General features: G+C 37.5%; 1 protein-coding gene across 1 annotated transcript in view; it reads right to left on the bottom strand.

Annotated features, from left to right (window-relative positions):
- Positions 1 to 23472, bottom strand: part of TM9SF2 (transmembrane 9 superfamily member 2) — a 69662-nt gene that overhangs the window by 7762 nt on the left and 38428 nt on the right. Inside the window, exons 5-15 of the mRNA XM_003270144.4 lie at positions 19233 to 19362; positions 18103 to 18227; positions 16395 to 16506; positions 15171 to 15250; positions 14291 to 14399; positions 11955 to 12087; positions 8846 to 8965; positions 6734 to 6791; positions 3607 to 3766; positions 1491 to 1642; positions 295 to 406 (exon numbers count right to left, since the gene is read on the bottom strand). Of these exons, the coding sequence (XP_003270192.1) occupies positions 295 to 406; positions 1491 to 1642; positions 3607 to 3766; positions 6734 to 6791; positions 8846 to 8965; positions 11955 to 12087; positions 14291 to 14399; positions 15171 to 15250; positions 16395 to 16506; positions 18103 to 18227; positions 19233 to 19362 (1291 nt within the window). The remainder of the gene's footprint in view (positions 1 to 294; positions 407 to 1490; positions 1643 to 3606; positions 3767 to 6733; positions 6792 to 8845; positions 8966 to 11954; positions 12088 to 14290; positions 14400 to 15170; positions 15251 to 16394; positions 16507 to 18102; positions 18228 to 19232; positions 19363 to 23472) is intronic.

Here is a 23472-nt window from a genome sequence, read left to right as displayed (position 1 = left end):
TGTATCACAAAAGTATTAATTTTTAAGTCAGTTAAAAAACAACAGTAAAAAGCACGACATAGTATTCTCAGAAAATTAACAAGTTAAAGTCTCTAATAGTAATTTCTAACTAAATATACCGAACTGGGATATCTTAATCCTAAAGAAGGTTGCATTTGATTTAGGAATACAGGTCAACACCTATCATAATAAACATACATCTACAGAAATTATTTTAATTAATAATATACAAATTGCAATATGCCAAAGTTATAAATACTGTCTACAAATTAACATAATACTGGTAATACATACCTCTGCACATAGGTGGAAATAGCAAAGAAGTATAGTTGCTTCAGAACAGGTAATAACCAAAATGATAAACACCAGAAATAGGAAGCCAAACATGTAATACATCTGGTGTGACCTATAATCAAACACGTCAAGAAGAAACTATAAATACTTTCAATCTGACGCAATACATAACACAATCTCTTCACTCTTCTTGAACTGAAAAGGTTTGCTTTTTCTCTCAACTAACCAAACAAGATGAATTATCATAGGTTGGGATGGTGATGGGGTGGGGAAGGGGAGGAGTAGGAAGGATATGTCAGTATCACTGACTTTACCTTCCTGCTCAGGGAGGCCTGAAACTGCTACTTATTTACATATGGCTAGTCTACTCGTCTCCTGGTGAGCCAGAGATACTTGATAAAAACTGACTGAAAAGGCAGAGCCAACTAAGAATAGGTAACCGTTTCTTATCACGTATAATAAAACCAGTTGAATTTGGAAAATTAGTATAACGATTGAGAAGCAAAGATATGTTCTAATCACTAAAAAGCTCAAATTTAGTTCTAACTTTCTGTAACCTCCAACCTTGGTACTTTCTGTGACATACGTCAATGTGATCCAATAACAATCATGATATAACACTATATATAGATATACACACACACAGAATGGCTCAAAATGACTATTATGAGTTTTTACATGTGAACAAGCAATCGGAGAATGAAGGCATCTGAGAATTGCAAAGGACTCTGCAGGTCATCTAGACCAATCCCTTCACCAATCCCCTCCAACAAGTGCTCAGAGGATCTTCTCTGAACAGTGCAGATTAGTTAGGGACATAGGTTTGGAGAAACTTCAGTGAATTTTCTGTCACAGGGTTGCTGTGTAACACAGGCAAATTACTCAACTTACAAAGCCTCATTTACAGCTCTGTAAAATAGGGATAACACTCACCTCACAGAGTTCTGAGAATGAAGTAATAAGAATTAAGGAAGAGTAAGAATTAACAAGCTTGAATTCATATTATACTAGCTGTTATCATTATTGTTCTTCTTCCCACATAGAAAAGATAAAAATAAGCTTTTGGCTTTTAAGATCTCTGGTTACTGAAGAACTGCTTACATTTATAGGATACAAATAGTAACCCATATAAACAAACAAAAAGCAATATTACATATAATGGTAATGAGAATAAGAGGACTTTGTCCTTAGCTTACCAAATACTATTCAGAATGAAGAAAAGCTGTATAAAGATGCAGCCAAAGGGCAAAATCCCTCCCATGATAATACCAGGCAAGGGCTTCGTGTAGAATGACTGTTCAGGAATCTGACGTGGAATCTGATTGGTTCGAACTGGGTGTTCAATGGCCTTCAGTAAAGAAAGGAAGGCAGAATTCATAATTATGTATCTGTCTTAAATATTCTTCTCCGCACAAGATTATTTACCTGCTTTTTTTCAGCTTCCATGCTGTCACTAATGGCAATAAAGTCTGCTTAAGACATCAAACTGAAATTTGTCTTTAGAAGCCATCAACCAGGTACCATCAGGTACAATACTCAGTCTGTCTACTGGAACAAGTTAATACTGTCTCCAGCAGTGATCCACTGACTAATGGCTTTAGACACAGGAAAAAGTACACAGGAGATAAGCGAATACTTGGAAAATAACAGTTAATAAAAAGGTAGAGTTAGGCTTTTCGTTTTCATTACATATGTAGTGTAAGAAATCAGCTGGTTCTGGAATTTTGGTCCATGTATTTTTATTTGGAGGTGGGCAATGTCATCTTTATTAAAATTGCTCAATTTTACTAAGACTTAAGAACATGAAAACAAAAATGAATGGTTGTATGAAGCTTTACGACCATAAGGAGTTGGTGATGTTCTCGACTGTTCTCCCTTTCATGACACACTACATGGCGGTATAAAAATCAGTGGAACCTAAAGTACATAAGCAGCCACATGAGGGGGGAAGACAGTACAGATGTAGAAAGTCATTTTCTTGTACGAAAGCTCAAAAATATCCTTCTATAGTTTTTGTGATGATAAACCAAAATTTAAAACTTGGTATTTTCATTAAGACCATACTTCCGCAGACTAGATTATTATTTTACATGTAGATACATGAGTATACAGGAAGAGAATCATGTATATCAACTTTTATTTATTTCCCAGGCTAATATTAAATAGAAATACCATAAACTTCAACCCAGCAAAGTTTTGGAATTTCAAGTAATTGTTTAATCAATGTAATTAAAAAATTCAAACCCTGTCAGTACACTACTTCTGAGGTATAAAGTCATAAATTAAACAAAATGCCGAAGAAGTTTAAAAAAATCCTTCAGCAGCCAGGCATGAAAGTGCAGTGGAGGCTGTGGAACAGTGCCAGCTTCCGCCAGGGCCTTCCGGGTCCTGCTCACAAAGCGTACTAACCACACAGTCTTTCTTTTACCCTGCGGACTTGATATTTTCAGAAAAGGACAGGGATACTGAAGTGCGGTTAGAGAAGGATACCGATGAGACGGAAGAATAAGTTTTTTTTTTCCTTTTAGCCTGAGGGCAGGAGTGGGCAGCAAAGTGAGAGAAGGCCCACTGGAGGGTGAGAGAGAAACCGGAGGAAGGACTGAAACCTGATTATAATCTTCCTTAAAATCCAATATTAGCAGGGAAGCAGATACAATTTATTTCCAGCAGTTACAATTTATTTCAAAGCTACATATCAACCACAAACATTTGCTACTCTTACTCTGCAGCTACTTTTCTTATAGTGACTTCTTCTCTGTTTACTTAGTTAAGCTTTATGCACTTTGGGAGGCCGAGGCAGGTGGATCACCTGAGGTCAGGAGTTCAAGACCAGCCTGGCCAACATGATGAAATCTTGTCTCCACTAAAAATACAAAAATTAGCTGGGTGTGGTGGCACATGCCTGTAATCCCAACTACTCGGGAGGCTGAGGCAGGAAAATCACTTTAACCCCGAAGGCGGAGGTTGCAGTGAGCCGAGATGGCGCCACTGCACTCCAGCCTGGGTGACAGAATGAGACTCCATCTCTAAATGAATGAATGAATGAATGTTTTCATTAGTTTATATCAGCATTTCTTTCCCAATTAATCTACATTAGCTTCTCTTTACTTAAAAAACTTTGAAACCTAAGTTTAGATCTGTAACCTCTACCACGCTCCTAAATAATACTACTATTTTAAAAATATTCTATGAAATCCAGATCCTAAAGGACAAGTTGACATCTTTACACACTTTTATGATATCTTTTGAGATGGCATATGCTAATTTCTGCAGCTAAAATTCATCTGAATAAGTTAACACCTATAAACTTACATTCTTCTTAAAACCAAAGTATGCACCAATAAACGTCAGAGGCACAGATATGCAGAACCAAAGGGCCAATATGGCAACCAATGTTCCAAAAGGAATAGCTGCTGAAGATCCTTCTCCCCAGAGGATCAGATTCATTATAAAGAAGTCAGCAAATACAATCCTGAAAGACACAACAGGCTTTTGGGTAAAACCAGAGATAACAAAATGCAACAGTAGTATGTAATTAATATTACAACTTCTATGTTTCTAATATATATATACAAAGAAAGTGGAATTGCTGCATCACAGGATGTGTGAATGCAAAACTTGACTAGAAACTACCCAATTGCTCTTCAGATTGGCTTTGCCTAACTTAAACTCCTCCCAGCAGCCTATGAAAGTCAGTTTTTTACATGTTTTCATTACACTTGGAATTGTCAATTCTGTTGTTTTAATTTGTATTTCCTATTGAAAACTGCAGCAGGCATCTGGTGTTTGCCAGCTTTTTTGGTTTTACCTTCTGTGATGGGCTGCTGACATCCACTGCTCAGTTTTCATTTGACCTGCATGTCTTACCAAGTCATGTATATGAGTTACTTACATATTCTACTTACTAATTCCTTGTTAAATATCTTGTCACAGTCTGTGGCTTTTTTTGAACCCAGACATCTAAATGTGTGTAGTTAATTTCCATTCAGTCTTTCTTCTGAATACATTTTTTAAAATACGGTTGTAATCATACAATATTCACTGTACTTCCCCTACATAGTTTTTAAGTGCAACCACTTTCCCCTTTATCCTTTGTGCACTCTGCTTAAGAGAAGAAAGCCTTCCCTAACCTGGGATCATGAAGATGCTCTTCCATATTTTCACACAGTAGTTACGCCTGGTGCATTTAGGTTTGACTCCACCTAGGACTGACGACTTTCTCCCTTCATGAAGAGGATCAGCTGTCCCAGCATCACTTATCTAACAGTTCCTCTGGCTCATGGTGCCACATCTAGCACGCTGCCATGGATACAGGGCCTACTTCTGTATTCTCCATCCCAGCAGCCCCTGGACTCTCCAAACACTTTCACAATGCTTCATCTTTTCATTAAGAAACATGGCGAATTTCCATCTCTTTCGAATTAATAATCTTGTAGGCTTGTCATATGGATTGTGCATACTTTGAGAGGTTACTTCAGGTACTGTATGGGTTTTCTGTGAATAGAGCCCTCTTCCAGCACAACTACCACTACCATTAAAACATTTAACTGGTTAATGGTGCTGTTAAGGATCCTGGAATATTAGTTGATACCTAGCCATTTTGCCAAACTCTTTTTATTAATTCTACAAGTTTTACAGTTAAAATGTGTTGGTGTTCTTCGTATACAAATAATGTCATCTATAAATAATAAGATGAAATCCACCTTTTTGTTTCCTCCTTTAGTGTGAACAGAACTTAAATAACAAGCCATGAAAGAGATTTACTGAGAATGTCCCCAGTAAAGTTTTATTATCAGTGATGTTGGTTCTGAATTAGAGATAAGATTCTTTTTAAAAGAAGGAAATATTTCTCTATAAACTTTTTTTAAAACCTGAAAACAATGCTCAATATTATCAAAGGCCACTCTACTGCATCTGTTGCAGTAATTATATGCAGGTGTTTATTTATGTAGAATTGTATGACTAGATTTCCTGTTATTAAATGATCCTTCTATTCCTAGGTGAACACCAAGTCCCCCTGCCCCTGAATACTTGAGTTCTTAGCACGCTCTATTCACCTGCTGGTTAACACCCACTGTTAAGAATAGGATGAAGAATATCAATCACAGAAGGGTTGATCAGAGACATAAAAGAAGATCCAGCACAGGATAATTTTTATGAAGCCAAAAAAGGAAGGAGTTTCAAGGAGAAGGTATTCCAATGTTAGACAATACAGAGAAGCAGAGACAGGGAAAATGGTTTCTGGATTTGAAAATGGGAACATTATTGGTAAACTTAAAAGTTTCAGTAAAATGATGGAGAAAAATACGAATGACATGGCTTTACACTGTAAATGTTTACTGAGAAAATGAGAAGAAAGGAGTATAGACTATTTTTTTTAAGGCACTTTGTTGGGAATAGAAAAGAAATGAGATGGAAATAAGAGGGGAAGATGCTTATGATCTCTTTTTAGGGGAGACATGAGCATATTTGGAGGAATAAAAGAACCACATAAGCAGAACATGTGAGAAGGGAGCAATGGAAGATGTGTGAGATTGGAGGGAGAGGTGCCTGAAAAGCAAGATTCGGAGATTCTGCAGGAAATCACAGTCTTGGTAAGAAAGGACACCTTCGTGAGTTGACAGAGGGAAAGAAAACAAAGGACACGGCTTGAGAAAAGCATTGAAATTTGAATAGAACCAATAACTGAAAAGAACGTGAGTCTTCGGTGGAGGTGATAGAGAGAATATTTATCCCAAATGTGTATTAAAATGCTGCTGGCATCACGCTTGCATTTCTAGTCTGCAAATGGAACAGTTCTGGTTTCTAGACTTCCTCATCTTTGGCTTTCTTTATTGCTGTAGCCTGTTCATGTGTCAGTTCTTGCCCACCAGAAATGTGCAGGTTTGAGAGGAAGTGGGTTCTGTTTCTAGGACCAGAACCACATCAGATAATTGAGAGGAGAAGCAGTTCCAGAGAGTGAAGGATTTTTGTTTTGTTTTGGATTTGTGGTGGCTGCTTTTTTTAAAATTTTTGGTGTATATTACTTTACTTAATGGAATAAACTCTAAAAAACGGCAATGCTTTGGATAAAAATGGGAAAACATATGCTTGCCTGAACTATCTTCAGGATTCCTTCCTGTGCTTGGGTCAAAAGCTTTAAATGCAGCCTACAGAACAACATGTCAGACTGACCACTAAAAACCAAGAAATAGAGAGACTTTGAAGAGAAAGAATTAAAACATTTCTCATGTCTAAAGGTATTTTCCCCAGATAAGACATGTGGTAATCATTTGGCAAATGTTTATAAAATACTTACTTTACCCCTTTTCAAAACTTAAATTTACTTAATTCTTAGGTACATGATTTACAGACACAGAGGATTAAAGACTCAACAACTAAAAATCTGGGGACTAACATGTAACTATGTTAAAAAGTAATTCTTGAAAAATTCACTTACCCAGGACAAAGAAATGATGTTAATAAAACATTTGTTTTCCACTTCTCACCTCCAAAGGCTATAGAAGAAAACAAAAGTGGTATAAATACAGATTTTCTTTAAAGCAAACCAAATATCCATATTTCAAGTCTGATACTTGCCAAACTGTCAGACAGCACTGAGTACTCATTCCTAGAAAATGGTACTAGCAAATATGATGTGATATTCCCTTATTAAATAATCCAAATCTGAGACATACAGCATGGGATTCCTTAGATAAGTCCTGCTCTAGAGAATCAGAGGCAAGTCATCAAGATCAGTTCTTCTTTTCCCCTCACAACCAAAAGAATCCTTAAATCCTGAGCTAGTATCAATCAATGGGCCTAGGCACAGGAAGGGCACACGGGATTCTCACTTGTCTTGCAGTCAGTTTCAGAATTTGTTATAAAACTAGGAACCGTCAGGCCTGATGTGCAACCCATTCACATTTCCACAGTAGGCCAACTCTTCCTCTAGCACTGTGGTTTCCAGGAGGAACTGTGGTTCCTAGGAGGTGCGTGTGTCAGATGAGGCAACTAAGAAGAGTAGAAGGGTTATGACCATTTGACAGAACACGTTTGCTAATACACGTTTTACTCTCCTTTGCCCCTCTCCAATTTGTTTTTTTTTTTTCCAGTTTAAAAAATTCAAATACTAAAGTAGCTAGAGTAAAAAATGAAAGTATACCTCTGCTCCCAGTTTAAAAGTCAGAAATGAAACTGGCTGAGATCTCAGAACAGCTGTGATTTTTAAAAAAGTTCTAACATAGCTGATAGGCAAGTTTAAGTGCCACTTGCCCTAAAAGAAAATAATGAAATTATACATACACATAAAATCATATATATGCATCATGATTTGAATTCACAGTGTTTCTGATAAACAGACTGTTATGAAATGATTAATTCTGGGTTTACTACAATTCCAGTCAAAATTCAAGTAATACATGATCTGCAGCTGGGAGACCAGAAGGATGGGGAGGCATTAGTGAGAGGAGCGCAGATGGGAGCAGGGTGTGGGAAAGCGGGCAGCCTGGCCGAGGAACCGACAGAAAGCCAGTGTGGCTGAAATGGTGAGAAAGGGGGAGTGTGGCATGAAGTAAGGCTGGTGTGGCAGGCAAAGGGCTGACTGTATTTTGTATGCATTAAAATCCATATGATGACCCTAATCCTACCTCCTTTAGTAAAGGAGAACAAAGAACGTGACAAAACTCACAGAAATTAAAACACACATACATACAGGGCTTCACATACTCAAGAGAGAACTGTGTCTGACAAGGTCTAAGTTAATCTTCTACCTGGGGCTGAGACTACCCAACCCCACGTTCAGGTCGTCCATGTAACTCTACTGTGTTTCACCTCAAAACTTTTTCATATTGCTAGACCATGGGGAATCACTGTATATCCCAGACAAGACTGTGGCATTCCCGAGGAGGCCAGCTCTGGTCCCTGCTGACCCTGCCAGCTGCTTTCTAAGCCATCCAGTCCCATCTCAGCCTTACTCTGTGGCCCTGACGCTTTTTTTTCATTGAACTTTATTTTACTTCTAGAAAGCAAGAACACAAGAGATTGTGACTAATGATATTACAAAGGTAACTTTCCAGCTCTCCAAAATAGTGAGATCTTCATTTACTTGAAACAGTTTATTTTTATAAATATTAAATTGATACAATGTAAGTATGACTTCTCATATGTAAGAAAAGGTACACCTAGATATACTACTTGTTTTAGTGAAAAAAATCAGTGATACTCATTTGTACACTTTTCTCCTTTATTAGTCTATATGTGTGTCTATGGACACAGCAAATCTAAGTTGTTCAGCTCAACCTGTTCAGCCAAAGCTTAAAGAAAAAAGACGGAGGGGATAGTGGGTAAATGGCACAATTTGCTTGTTTCACTAAACATTTTTGAACAAATAAATCTTGGGATAGTCACTCATGTCACAAAAGGAATCACCAAGCAGGCTCCTTTTAACTAAGAACAGACCCCTATGAGGCACACTATTTACAGAGCATCACCATCTGATACCCAGGTCAGACCCACAGCTGCGGCAGAGTCCCTTCCTGATCAGATGTCAGTCACAGTGGCTTTGACTTACACTTATAGAATCTGGCAGCAACATAGCCTGCAGGAGTGCCCAGCAGCACCCACAGGACCACAGCACACGTCATCAATGCTCCTCGGTTGGCAGGCGACAAAAATCCCAGGCAAGCGAAAACTAAAACACAAATCATGAAAGGTTGTACATGTTATTACTCTGTTTCCTTTGCTGTGAAATGATAGAGAAACCCTCTCATTTTTTAAACAAGAAAAAAGTACAACTTCATGAAAAATCATGTGCTCTCCTACCACGCAGCTCTACTCAATCTTAGTAATATTTAATGTACTGCACCAATCTCATCATACATGAGGCAAACTTGACTTTGGAAGTTTCTTGTCAGAGTCCAGAAGACCTCATCCTTCCTGTGATCAGGGGAGGCTGACTGGATGCTCAAGAGTGCATTTGGCTCTTCTGAGATTCAAGTACAGCCTTTAAAATTGACACAAATGAAAATGTTTCCACTATGAAATATTCCCACTTTTCTTTCATTAAAAAACATGGGGGACCTCTGGGGGTAAAAAAAAACCCAAAACCTTACAACATTCAAACATAAGAGACATACAGAATCTAATCAAAGAACAAAATGAAGGAGAAAGATTTCATAGGGCCATTAGCTTTTCGCAAATTACTGAAGGACCTGGTCAGCAATGCGGGGAAACCCTGGCCCTACCTCATTCATGTGGTTAGCTTTGTTTGTTCCTCCCTATATAAGCCTTCCTACTAATGAGAATTAAAACGCTGTATTATATTCATAGAAATTCCCAGCTTTAAGCTGGGGCTCAGAAGTTATAAGGTGCTCAGAATCCCAAGGTGAGTAGGATACTGCCGAGAAGAGTTTCAGGAGGCTTTCTAAACCCAGCAGCAAGAAAATCCCCATTGTTTCCCCCAAAACGTGCATGACCAAGCACATTTGTGAGCAAGCACACACTCACAGACCTCTGACAAGCACCAGAGTCATGATCAGCAGGAAACACATCAGGGTAGCTTTAGAAGATGTACCAGGATTTCAGCTAAAATGCAACCCCCTTCTCCTCCTCGACCTGAGAAATGGACTGCCCTTCAGCAGAAAGTTCCTATTTGAGGACTTAAGGAAAATGATTCCCATCGTATTCTATCCTAGACTCTCTGAAACTTTCCTTCCTTAAAAGTTCATTTTTCTAGCTGACCCCAATAAAGACCAGAGTGTCACAGAAGACAGCTGCTAATAAGATTTGAAAGCAGGATTGGCTGGGTGCGGTGGCTCACATCTGTAACCCCGGCACTTTGGGAGGTTGAGGCGGGCAGATCACAAGGTTGAGATCGAGACCATCCTGGACAACATGGTGAAACCCTGTCTCTACTAAAAATAGAAAAATCAGCCGGGCATGGTGGCAGGCACCTGTAATCCCAGCTACTTAGGAGGCTGAGGCAGAAGAATCACTTGAACCCAGGAAGTGGAGGTTGCAGTAAGCCAAGATCACGCCACTGCACTCCAGCCTGGTGACAGAGCGAGGCTCAGTCTCAAAAAAAAAAAAAAAGGAAAGAAAGCAGAAGTTTATCTTCAAGCATTCATTCTGCTCTAAGTCTAGTTTGGCTCTCTGTCATCCAGTGCCTTCACCCTACCTTCTGTCCAAACCTTTTTTATCACACCTTTTCCTGACCTATTCTCTTTAGTATGACTTACTTCTCTTTAGTATGACGTAGTTACAAATTCTAGCTCCACCTATCAAAGTTGTATCTCCTTAAGTTGCTAGTAGATTAAAAAAAAAAAGATATCCCAGTCAGTCTTCAAATTGAGCCTGAAGGTATGAGTCAGTGGTTCCCAAACTTATTCAGTGCCAGACATTTGGAAATGATACTGCTCTTTGCAAAGCATTTATATAATTAATTTTATCATAAAAATTTGGAACAACTTTACTAACAAAAATAATTATAGTATTATGTATTTAATATGTAATCAAACATAAAAAATAAATGTTTACTAAAAAATTATTAAAGGTTAGTTTCTGAATTCTCCCAGTATATTCATTTGTTGCTATTTATCAGTAGGAGGCATCAATAAAGTAAAATACATTAAGGTAAAATTTAGAAAATTCTATTCATAAATTTTTTATCTTCCAAATAAGGAAACCGGAAGACAGTGGAATTAACACATACCCAGAGGTAGTTTCAGAACAACCCCTGTGACTATGAATACCTCTAAGGAACATTTATTTAAAAAAAAAAAAAAAAAGATTGTTCTAGTTGGCAAAAATTTAAATACAATTTCTGAAGTTGCTGAGGTAGCTCAAAGAAGAGAATCTTTTTATGGAGGAAGGAAGGTCTTTCCTACACACTCACTTTCTCTAGAGGAGAGAGATCCTGCTTCCTAAATCCTCCTCAGATGAGAAGCGGCTACACAGTGCTTCCTGCCCCATCCCTTCTTTTCCCACCCTCCTCCCTCCGTGAAAGCCAAGAATATCCTGGAACCCTAACCAGACTGTGCCTGCCCACGATGGCTAGGTAAAAGAGACCCTAAATGGTCCCGGTTCTGGGCTGTTTAGACTCAGATGCTGATGGTCTTAAGGACCTGTTCATCTCCAGCCCGGTGCTTCCCTGACAAAGGCTTGGTCTAGGAAGAGCTGAAGGGAGAAACCAAGAGTCAGTCTTCGGGTGCAGCTAACCCTGCCCCAAGTCACTTAGATTTTGAGAACCTAAAGGACTCTCAGAAATAATCTGGCTTACCTACCCACTTAGAAAAACTGTGGGTTTTTTTTTTTTTTTTTTTTTGAGATGGAGTCTTGCACTGTCACCCGGGCTGGAGTGCAGTGGCACAATTTCAGTTCACTGCAACCTCCGCCTCCCAGGTTCAAGCGACTCTCCTGCCTCAGCCCCCCAAGTAGCTGGGATTACAGGCACCTGCTACCATGCCCAGCTAATGTTTTTGTATTTTCAGTAGAGAGACGGGGTTTCACTTTATTGGCCAGGCTGGTCTCGAACTCCTGATGTCATCATCCGCCTGCCTTGGCCTCCCAAAGTGCTGGGATTACAGGCATGAACCACCACGCCCAGCCAGAAAAACTGGTTTTTAAGCAATTACTGTATTTAGAAAGTATTTTCTACTTGAAAATTTTCAGTTAACACTTACATAGAGTCACAAAGGTCATAATTAAAATCTGTGTCCCAGATCCTAGAAAGACTGATAGCAGCATCCCTTTTCTTGGAGGACGGAATATATCACCATGAACAAGTTTCCAGCCAAATTCTTCCTGGGCATCTTCCTAAAAGGGGAACGAAATCAGTTCAATTGTCTTATGGTATCAACAAGACAACTATAGACAGTTTGTTCACTGTTGAATATGCTGTTACAGAAAAAAGTTTTTTTTAAACTTAAAAATGTTAGTATCTATTTCAATTTTGAAGAATAGAGCTTGACTCATCTCATGGAACTTAATATGGCTTTGTTGAACTGTCTTATATGTCAGTTCCTTGAATTTATGACATTAAGGTCTGCAAATATACTTATTGAGAAACTTTACAAATACAATGTGATTGCTACCTAGTTCTACTCTAAGTCAAGCTTTGTGATCTGACTTGATGACGATTTTTAGTCACATTCTATCCTATTCATCCTACTCTTAATTATCTCCACAATAAGCAAATGACATTAGCTCTCATATTCTAGCTACTTTGCTAATACAGTAAGCATGGATGTAAACATTCATGAGCACCAACTATAAGCTCGGCTCTGTTTAAAACACCAGATACCACAGTGAGTGTAACAGAAAAACTCCTACTCTCAGGAGTACATGATCTCATTGGGAAGGCAGACAATAAACAAAGTCAGTCAGGAAAGTATACTGTACATTAGATGGTAATAAGCGCTATACAGAAAAACAGGATGTATGGGTGTGTGCAGGACAGGATGTAACTTAAATGCGATGGCTGGGAGGGGCTCAATGGGAAGATCACATTTTGTAAAGATTGGAGGGAGGTAAGGGAACTAGCCATGTAAATGAGGGGCGGATTAGCAGATAGAACAGTGAGCTTCGTGAAGGCTCTGAGGTGGGAACCTGTGTCTGCCTGGTCTGAGGCACAGCAAGGTAGCCGGCACCGGTGCAGCTGAGTGCTGAGGTAACGTGGGGCCTTACAGGCCACTGTAAAGCCTCTGACTCTTGCTCTGAGTGAATAGAAGTCCCTGGAGGGCTGTGCTCAGGAATGAAATGATCTGACTTCTGTTTGAGCAGTTTCACTCTGACTGCTGTGCTAAGAGATGGGAAGTAGGACAGGGGTGGAAGCAGGGTCGCCACTGGCCCGGTTCCACATGGCAACGCTGTGCAAATTAAGATAAAACTCCATTAACAGCAATTATGTGGAACAGCCAATTATGAGCAGAGTATTTTAAAATCACTTTAATAAGACATAAAATCAATAAAAATCATAGGAAAGAGACTATAGAGTACAAATGTTAAAAGCTTATAAATATTCATATATATTTTTCCCAATCAGAACAGGTCAGAGAGGTTGGGGGAGAGGAGGCTGAAAAAGCTGGGGGAAGAGAATACAATAAAAACCTGAGTTTTGTGCATTCATTCCAAATTACTGTGATTCTTGTGAAAATTCTTTTATTATGCTGCCATGAAATGAAGAGTAGAAAATGTGTAACATTGTGCATCTTAAAAAGTTTGAGACTAAAGAGGCTGGGACATGCAATTATTTTAAATATACCAAAAAGCTGAAATGATACAACTTTGTTAAAATTAATTTTAAAAAATTAAACAACCACACAAATAAAAATTGCTTAGGAGTTATTCCATTCAACTTTGTGGTTTCACAAATGGGTATGTGTCAGGGATGGAGAAATCTTACAGAGTTGTAACTGTGCACCTACACCCCATGCTGCACCAGTCCATTCCCACACAGAAGGCTGTGAACAGGTCAGCTCCCAAGGCTGTGCTGACTCCATTTCTAGAGAGTATCAATTCTTTTTTTTTTTTATTTTGAGACAGAGTCTTGCTCTGTTGCCTAGGCTGGAGTGCAGTGGCACGATCTTGGCTCACTGCAGCCTCCACCTCCTGGGTTCAAGCAATTCTCCTGCCTCAGCCTCCTGAGGTAGCTGGGACTACAAGTACCCGCCACCACACCCAGCTAATTTTTGTGTTTTTAGGAGAAATGGGGTTTCACCATGTTGGTCAGGCTGGTCTTGAACTCCTGACCTCAGGTGATCCGCCCACCCCGGCCTCCCAAAGTGCTGGGATTACAGGTGTGCACCACCGTGCCCGGCCAAGAATATTAATTCTTAAGTATCACTTTCTTATTTGAAAATGTGAATTCAAGATAACTTTTGAGAAGAATTTCTTTCTTTTTTTGTTTTTTTAAGAAGAATGTTTTAAAAGCAGATTCTAAAGCTATTATTTTACCTTTTCGCAAAATAACAATAAACAGTGTCCTTGGAAGACTAAAGACTAAAATGTTTCCACTTACTGTAGAGTCCATCTGATTATATCTGGCAATATCTTTGTGCAGTGTCCGTAACATAATCATAGCTACCATTCCAGATAAGAAAAGGACAATGACCAGGGAATTCATAATGCTGTAGAAATAAGCAAGCACATCATGAGTCATCTGCAGCTTAATCCTAGGAACAGTAAAACTCTTTTAAAAACTGTTTACTGAGTAACATTAAAACAGTCTTAATCAAAATCAAAATGAAAGCTACCTAAAATCCAACAAATTCAATGAACTGTGTTCTTTCATGTTTCCCTCCATTAGATAAATAACATTACATACCTATCATAATACAGTTTCATAGTCTGTTTAGAACTAGAATTTTTTGGTACATGGTCAATATTATGAAATAACTACTGTGCCCAAATCACTGCCACAACAAAGGACTGGCTTGTGCCCTCAAGAAATTTACTGAAGAACAACTTTACTCAGTAAATTAGTGAGTGTCAAAAAGATCAGACAGCAATAGGAAAAGGAGGGTTATGGCAACATGAACAGCTTTCTAGATGAAAGTTTTGAATCATGTTTGAAGGGGATAATAATAAAGTCATAGCAACAACAGCGGCTTCTGTTTTTGAACACTCTTATGTGCCAGACAATGTCCTCAAATGCTCTGTCCCATTATGTCCTTTAATCCTCACAACAATCCCATGAGATGGGTATTTCTAGATAAAGAAACAGATGCTGAGAAATTAAGGGACCTGCCATGACTCACAGACAGTGGCTGAAAGCCAGGATTTGAACCCAAGGCCAGATTTTTGAATAAAGTAGTGAGGATTTGAGAGTAAATGAGATGTTCAAAGGGACAGAGGGTAGAAAAGTAGAAAGCAAAAGCAGGCTAACTCTGTACTCTTACCTAAACCACTGAATGTGGGTATGAGGCATAGACTCCAGAATATAGTCCCATCTAGATGCCCATCTGATCTTTTTATCTTCCTAGAGGAGATTAAAAAATCTCTTTAAGTAAACATCTGCTGACAGCACATTAAGAACAAAAAAAATCCCACTCAAAGCTTGCCCTTCCATTGAGTCAACAATTGCAATTTCTAAATTATCTAACTTTGGTTAGTCCTGAGATTCGGAGAGTTTCAGATTTACTAAAGTCTAGGGGAAATCAGAGTAAGATTATGCAGCCAAAAAAAAAAAAAATTCCTAGTAATACCTACTAAAAGTATTGCTTTAAATTATAACTAGATGTTTAGATGTCAACATTTAGAGCTATATGTAGGTTATTTATTTTTTTTTTTAAAGAAAATAATGGAATGGAATGGAATAATTATTCTTTTCTTTATGCCAGGGGCAGCTAAGCAGACCAGTCATCCCAGGCACATTGAGCTCTTAATATCTAGAAATACATACTGTTTACTGCACCAGGTTTGCAAAATGAAACATTATACGGGGATATTAAACATCACAACTATATTGGATTGCCAAAAGTTTTAAGAAATAGAGGTGGAACACTGCCTAAGATTCTTGCATTTTAACGATAAACTTGCATTTTAAGAAACTTCGTTAATACTCTCTTCAATTTTCTAAGACAATGTCCCAAAAGGAAACTCTTCATTTAAAGTTCATAGTTAAATCTTGATTTTAAAAATGGTGAAAAAATAGAGGTAGAATACTAAGATTCTCATAACAATGAATTTGCATTTTAAGAAACTTCGTTAATGAAAACACTCCCTTCAATTTTCTAAGACAATCTACCAATCGGAAGTTCTCCATTTAAAGTTCACACTTAAATCCTTTAAAGTATGGTGTTGATTTCCCAATGGTTTCTGAATATATCTCTGGCATTTCCATCCCGTCCCCTATGCCTATTTTCTACTTTTGTTTTATATGTATCTCTTATGCTTAACACTAAATCAGGCTCAAGTCTCCAACTTCCTCTATACTCTCATTTAAACTAAGACTCAGTTACAAGAGTGATTATGTTGCTTGGTACACTGACAAACTATCCTAAAAATCAGCTCATTAATAGCTTCTTTATTTGACAAGCATAATCAGTAACATTTTAATTAGTTTAAGTAGTACAAATTTAAAATCAATTTCAGAGTTATACTAAAGATAACAACAGACTCACCTCGAAGCTAACAGAGTAAGTATAGGCAATTTTTATCTCCCCAGAAGCCTTGTTACTTATGTCCATGGGAGGCCCTGAGCAGTCTGGTTTATCTATATGGGTATGTTTGAAGCTGTGGGAAGAAACATTTTGGCAAGATGCTGATAAAGTACAATTTTTTTTAAATGAGGTAAAGTAAAGGTTACAGATTTTGTACGTATTTTAAAATGCTGTTGACAAAGGTGAAATTATTCACGTCATATTTAATAGCATAAATATTTACTTCATATAAATATGTGTACAAAATTATAAACATACTTTTGAAAGCACTATACTTGAAGAGCATTTAAATAATCTTTTTTTTTTTTCTTTTTGGGACAGGGTCTTGCTCTCTTACCCAGGCCTGAGTGTGGTGGTGCCATCACAGTTCAATGCAGCTACAAACTCCTGGGCTCAAGTGATCCTCCCACCTCAGTCTCCCAAGTAGATGGGACTACAGGTGTGTGCCACTACACCCCATGCCCAGCTAATTTTTCATTTTTTGTAGAGACAAGGTCTTGCTATGTTGCCCAAGCTGGTCTTGAACTCCTGGGCTCAAGCAATCCTCCTGCCTCAGCCTCTCAAAGTGCTGGGATTACAGCATGAGCCACCATGCCTGGCCTTTTTTGTTTGTTTTGTTTTGTTTTTGAGACAAGGTCTTGCTCTGTCACCCAGGCTGGTGTGCAGTAGTGTGATCTCAGCTCATTGCAGCTTCAAACTCCTGGGTTCAAGTGATCCTCCCACTTCAGCCTCCTACAGGCACGGGCCACAGTGCCCAGCTAATTTTTAAATTTTCTGTAGAGACAGGGTCTCACTATGTTGCCCAGGCTGGTCTTGAACTCCTAGGTTCAAGTGATCCTCCCACTTCAGCCTCCTACAGGCACATGCCATCATGCCCAGCTAATTTATTTTCTGTAGAGACAGGGTCTCACTATGTTGCCTAGGCTGGTCTTGAACTCCTGGCCTCAAGTGATCCTCCTGCCTTGGCCTCTCTAAAGCGTTCAGATTACAGGTGTGAGCCACTGTGCCTGGCTAAATAATCTTATTTAAAAAAAAAAAATATTGATGGAGTTTAACTGCCATCTTATTATGTCATGTATTTCTTTACCACCAGTGCTTGAGAAAAAGGCTAATACAATGGCAGAAAAAGTCATGAAAAAAATGAAATATTAAAAAAAAAAAGATCTCATAAATAACCAATATGTACGTTCATGATAAAAAATAATAAACAAGTTGAAGAGATCTCTTTCAATGGCTAGTATTTCATACTGGCATCTAACACTGCATAGGGGCTTGAGAAATCACAGTACTTGTCCACTCATTTGGGCCTCTGACCAGAGGAAAGCCACAGATTATCTGAGGCAGTGTTCTTTCCACTACGAAGGAGACCACTGTCCCAACCACTCAACTTCTCCTTCCCCACTGACATGTGGAAAAGCTGTCAAAACCTCCTGACTGAAAAACAAAACACAAAGGCAGCTTGGCTTGACCGCTAATCATGACAGGAAAATAACTATTGGTATGGTTTTCTGGACAACCCATAACTCAATAACAAATCACGCCAAAGGGAGTTTTAGTAAAATCAATCCTGAAATGTCAGAATATTAAGGAGTAATTGAGCCCCAAATACTTATTCTTTGGGTCTAAATTTCACTTATACTTGTTTACTTTTTATCATTAATATAATTACCTTTTTGGTTCAAGTTTAGCAGCCACTAATCTTGCTCCCATGGACCCAGTTTCAACAACATGATAGTATATTTTGATGTCAACATGGTTGAAGATGTAAAATGTATCTCTTTCATGGAATTCTGACTGCGGAACAGAACTCAGAAGTTAAAGGTAGAAAATTGACTACATAAGAGCCAAAACTTAAAACTTTAAAATGGGCTACAACAAGAAAGAAAATTTAAGTTTGAATGGAATTTTAAGCCTTTCACATTAGCATGTTTCAATTTTATACTTATACTCTTTTTAAGCCAAAAATTAATTGGGGAAGGTATATGCTTCTTAAAGTTTTTTTTACATAAAATTTAATAAGTACCAATTCAAAAGAACACTAATCTAGTATTTTCCAGCCTTTCACTTAAAATGAAACAAAATAAAATTTAAAATATTATGATCACACTAACGCTTAAACATTTAAACACTTTTCCTGCCTGGAAGCTTGTAAGTTTGGACTAAACTCATAACCTAAATTATTCAAGTATCTCTGGTCAGCACTCACAAAAGCACTAACTGATATAATCAGTTTCATGATTAACTCATGCTAACTTCCACTGAATCAGATCCATTAACAGATTTAAATCAGGTTGATCTGATTACACAAAATTCATTTTAATATATATCCCCACCTAGTCCTAATTACCTTCTATAGTAATGTCTCTATTTGATTAATCTATTTTTAAATATAAAAGAATGGCCTCAAAGACAGATAGGTCTTAAAAAGGGTATAATATCTGACTTCTGCAATACAAATTTAGTTAACTTATAATGAAGCCTTTTTTGACACTCTACTATGTACATTTTGTAATATGTAAGATTTATGAGAGTTAGGACAAAGTTCTAGACCTTACCATAGCATTTAACATACAACAGACAATCTCAGTGAATGTTGAACTGAATCTGAATTATTCCAATTCTAAAGCTCAATTTATACATTACTAATCTGCTGTAAGTTTAAGATTGAAGTAGTTGTACTTCAGAACATCTGAACTGTACACTCATTCAACGAATATAACAATTTTTTGTCCAGGTAAAGACTGAATTCTATCAAAAGCCATGTTTTAAAAAGCAGCAAAGAGTTTATCATGAACTTACATTAATAACACAGGCATCTTTTGCATGGCCTTTATCTGTAATGTAACAGCCAATAGGAAATCCAGGATTACAGAACCTCTGACCATCTTCAACATCATAACACCATGTTACAGGCATATTATCCACAATCCTACACACGGAAAGAAGAGTTAAGTTAGAAAAGAACTGACCAAACATGACAAAGAATTACTGCCTAAATCAGTGTCATCACTGATTACATATAAATATGTAAATGCCTTAAGATTCCAAAAACCACAAAGAATGTTAATGAAATGTGCTATTTCATAAGCAATAACAATATGCCAGTATCTGATACACTGCAGTGATGGGAAAAACTACAGGCTGGTCCGAGTGCAGTGGTGTTTACAACTAATTGATCACAACCAGGTACAGCACTGCTTTACTTGACTAGCCTTAAACCAAGAAAAAAACAAAACAAAAAACTTTGTACCTTTTTTGAAAGGATGAATGGTAGGTAGGAAAGAGTTTTATAAACGAATTTATTGTAATTGCTAACTTAACAATACTATTTAGACACTTCACTGTAATTTACCTTTAGCAGAACACTCACAGCTCTAAATAGGTACACAAAGCAATATATCTAGTTCCTCAGGAACAGTTTATTAAACAGTAGAGAAGGAAATGCCTCTTACTACTCAGGTTATTCAATAAAAAAGTAATACAACTGCAAGATATAGGAAGATATTAAACTAAAGGGCCAGGAGGAAAAGTGAAAGTTACACAAAAAAATTCTGTTAAAACTATAAATCCAAGTTATTTCTACAAGAAACACTGTTACAAAGCTAGGGAACCAAATCTTTCAAGTTCTATAGTGAAAAAGAACTTAAATAATAAAAGCAGAAAATAAAGTTCTGTAGCACCATATAACTACATTACAGTCCAAGCACGTGGCCCCCTGTGCCCAGAGTACACTGCGGGATACAAATAAAAAAACTACTCAAAATATAGCAGCTATATTAGAGTCATAAGATGACACTCCAGGGCATGTTTTATTTGTTAATTAATGTGTGCCTTAGGAAGTAAAATTATGATTCTATATTCACCCAAGGTGTACCTTAATGACCTAATAAAACATGTCTCGTCACCTTTAAATGCTATTTAATAGTACCCAGTGTACAAAATTTTAGAATCACCTATACTATTAAACTGCTTATTATTATAATCAGCAGGCTAGTGGTTCCAATGAAAAGACTATAAAATATTAGAAGCATAAACGCAGTTATATAAAATAAATAATTCAGATTTTCTGAAAGCTTAACGAATCTGTTAATTGCTTCAATTTTTTAGATAGAGATGAAGTTCAATTAATGAATATATACTAGCAATATATAGTATCTTCATGCTACCATACTGGAGGGAAAGTACTACATAAAAATTATAGTGCTAGTTACAAAATGAGAAATTAAGGGGTAATTTAGGTTTTATAAAAGCCAACATCCTAAACGTACCATTTATATAATACCTTGACATAATAGCTTTTTCTGGCAATAGGAAGCATTTTTTTAAAAAAAATCCCTTTGAAATAAATTTAAGAAAACTTAAAGGATATCTTTTTTTCCCTCGAGACAGGGTCTTGTGCTGTCACCCAGGCTGGAGTGCAGTAGTACGATCATGGCTTTCTGCAGCCTCAACCTCCCAGGCTCAAGTGATCCTCCCATCTGTGCCTCCCGAGTAGCTGGGACTACAAGTGCATGCCATCACACTTGGCTAATTTTTAAATTTTTTTTGTAGAGTTGGGGTCTCACTATGTTGCCGGGGCTGGTCTCAAACTCCTGGGCTCAAGTGGTCCTCCTACCCTGGCCTCCCAAAGTGCTGGGATTACAGGTGTGAGCCACCATGCCTGGCCAAAGAATATGATTTTCAATCACTGTCTTCCTAAATTAACAAGTAGTATTTATTTAAATTTCTAATATCAAAAAAATTAAAACTCTTATTTCCAATCTGACAGACTGAATAATGGGAAGACTCGCAAGGATAAAGGCTGAATGACTCCCAACTTTTTATCATGAAGAACTCCTTTCCTTTACTTCTGTCTGCTCTCCAAGGACTCCATTTGAAACAGTTCTACCAATCAAGCTTCATTTAGTAATAACTTGTTTTTCCAATAAATTAATTCCAAAAGTTTCTAATCAGAATAACCCATATTGTCACAATGCACTCAGAAAATTACAGCCCAAAGCAAAGAAACTTGGCATTTAACAAGTTGGCATTTTTTTCTTTTTTTTTTTTTTGCAGTTACAAGATTTAATAGAGTGAAAACAGAGCTCCCGTACAAAGGGAGGGGACCCAAAGAGGGTAGCCCACAGTTGGCATTTCTATGTAGTTTTAACATGAGTACATTTGTACTATTCATTAGGATTTTGAATTTTTGAAAACAGCACATCATTCTCCTTTGCTAACTTGGTGGGATCTGGGATTGGAACTCACTAAAGTATCTTCAAGACCCCTTTATAATTCAATAAGCTATACTCCAGTGGTTCTATGATACTAAAAAATTGTAAGTACTCTGATAACTAATTATATTTTTATAAATAAAATGTCATCAAGATTTGGAAACTCAGGCAAGAAGTATAATCACAAACCACACAGAGCACAGCTGAAGAGAGTTTTAAGTGTCTGGTGCTGGTATCAAAGCAATAGTTTCAGGAATCACAAAATAGCTTAGCAGCTACTGACAGAGTAAGCCAAAAAGATCCTCAAATTACGTTCTAAAGCCCCAAATAAGAATAAAAAGTATGGCCGGGAGCGGTGGCTCACATCTGTAATCCCAGCACTTTGGCAGGGCGAGGCAGGTGAATCACCTGAGGTCAGGAGTTCGAGAGCAGCCTGGCCAACATAGTGAAACCCTGTCTCTACTAGAAATACAAAAATTAGCCAGGCGTGGTGGCAAGCACCTGTAGTCCCAGCTACTCAGGAGGCGGAGGCAGAAGAATCACTTGAACCCGGGAGGCTGAGGTTGCAGTGAGTCGAGACTGTGCCACTGCACTCCAGCCTGGGCGACAGAGCGAGACTCTGTCTCAACAACAACAACAAATAAAAAAAATAAAAAGTATTCGTCAATTTATATAAGAAACTATTATTAACTGTTCTTTATAGTGAGAATAATAAACTAGAGCATGGTTCCAATGTCATGGGGGAGAAATTATGATAGATTCATGCAGCGAATTATGAAATTATGAAAAAAATGGAGATTATAGATTTACAAATGTTACCTGACCTGAAAAAAGTCCATAATATTTTCTTAAACAAAATGAGCAAGTTGCAGAATAATGTGTACAACAATATTTTAGTTGCATTATTTTAAAAAGGGACACACCCTTTTCTATACCTCCATATGCACGGTAAATATAGAAACATACATGAGAAATAATAGTGTTAGTTCTGTAGAATAGAAATGAGGCTGAGAGTGACAGAAGACTTGCTTTTACTTAATATTTTCTTGTACTGCTTGTGTTTTTTCATCGGCATGTATTGCTTTATGATTTACAAAATGACTATGCTCTCCCCAGTGTGTCTTAGTGCAAAGCATAAAATAAAATGTGCTATATTCACAATCAAACTCCCTAACAGAATACTGTAAATTCCCATGGGTACATGGTATTTTACGTGTCAACTCTACTGTATATGCTTAAAATCAAGTTATACAGTAAAATCTTTCTGAAATAGGTCATGGACAGAATATACTCAAATAATGGTTTCAATAAATTCATCAATGTGAATCAACATTTTCCAAATGTATACTGAACTGATTTAAGGGTTACACTTAAAATCATCAACTTTTCTGATTCAACTGCAAAATCATTATTTACCAGCACTTTCCCAGGTAATTTTTTAAAGCAGAATACTTTAAGTTTGCAACTGACATACCGATTACAAATCATTCAGTAAACTTTACTGTCTGATGCTGTCTTAGTTTGTACATTATTTTATTTATTCTTTCTTGTTATTAAGCATCTTGGCATTATAATGAAATCTTTGTTAACTGCATCATAAATTAGTTAAAAACATCTCTAAGTACTTTCCTGTCAGGAGGCTACTGAAGAACTGCTTCTATTACCTTCGGGAGCAAGACTAAACAGTATTCTTTGGTTCAAGCAATTCTCCTGCCTCAGCCTCCCGAGTAGCTGGGATTACAGATGCCTGCCACCACACCCGGCTAATTTTTGTATTTTTAGTAGAGATGGAGTTTCGCCATGTTGGCCAGGCTGGTCTCGAACTC

The sequence above is a fragment of the Nomascus leucogenys genome, chromosome 5 (assembly GCF_006542625.1).
Source record: "Nomascus leucogenys isolate Asia chromosome 5, Asia_NLE_v1, whole genome shotgun sequence".
NCBI lineage: Eukaryota > Metazoa > Chordata > Mammalia > Primates > Hylobatidae > Nomascus > Nomascus leucogenys.
Note: the sequence above shows the minus strand (reverse complement) of the source record. Positions and strands in the feature narration are given on the sequence as shown.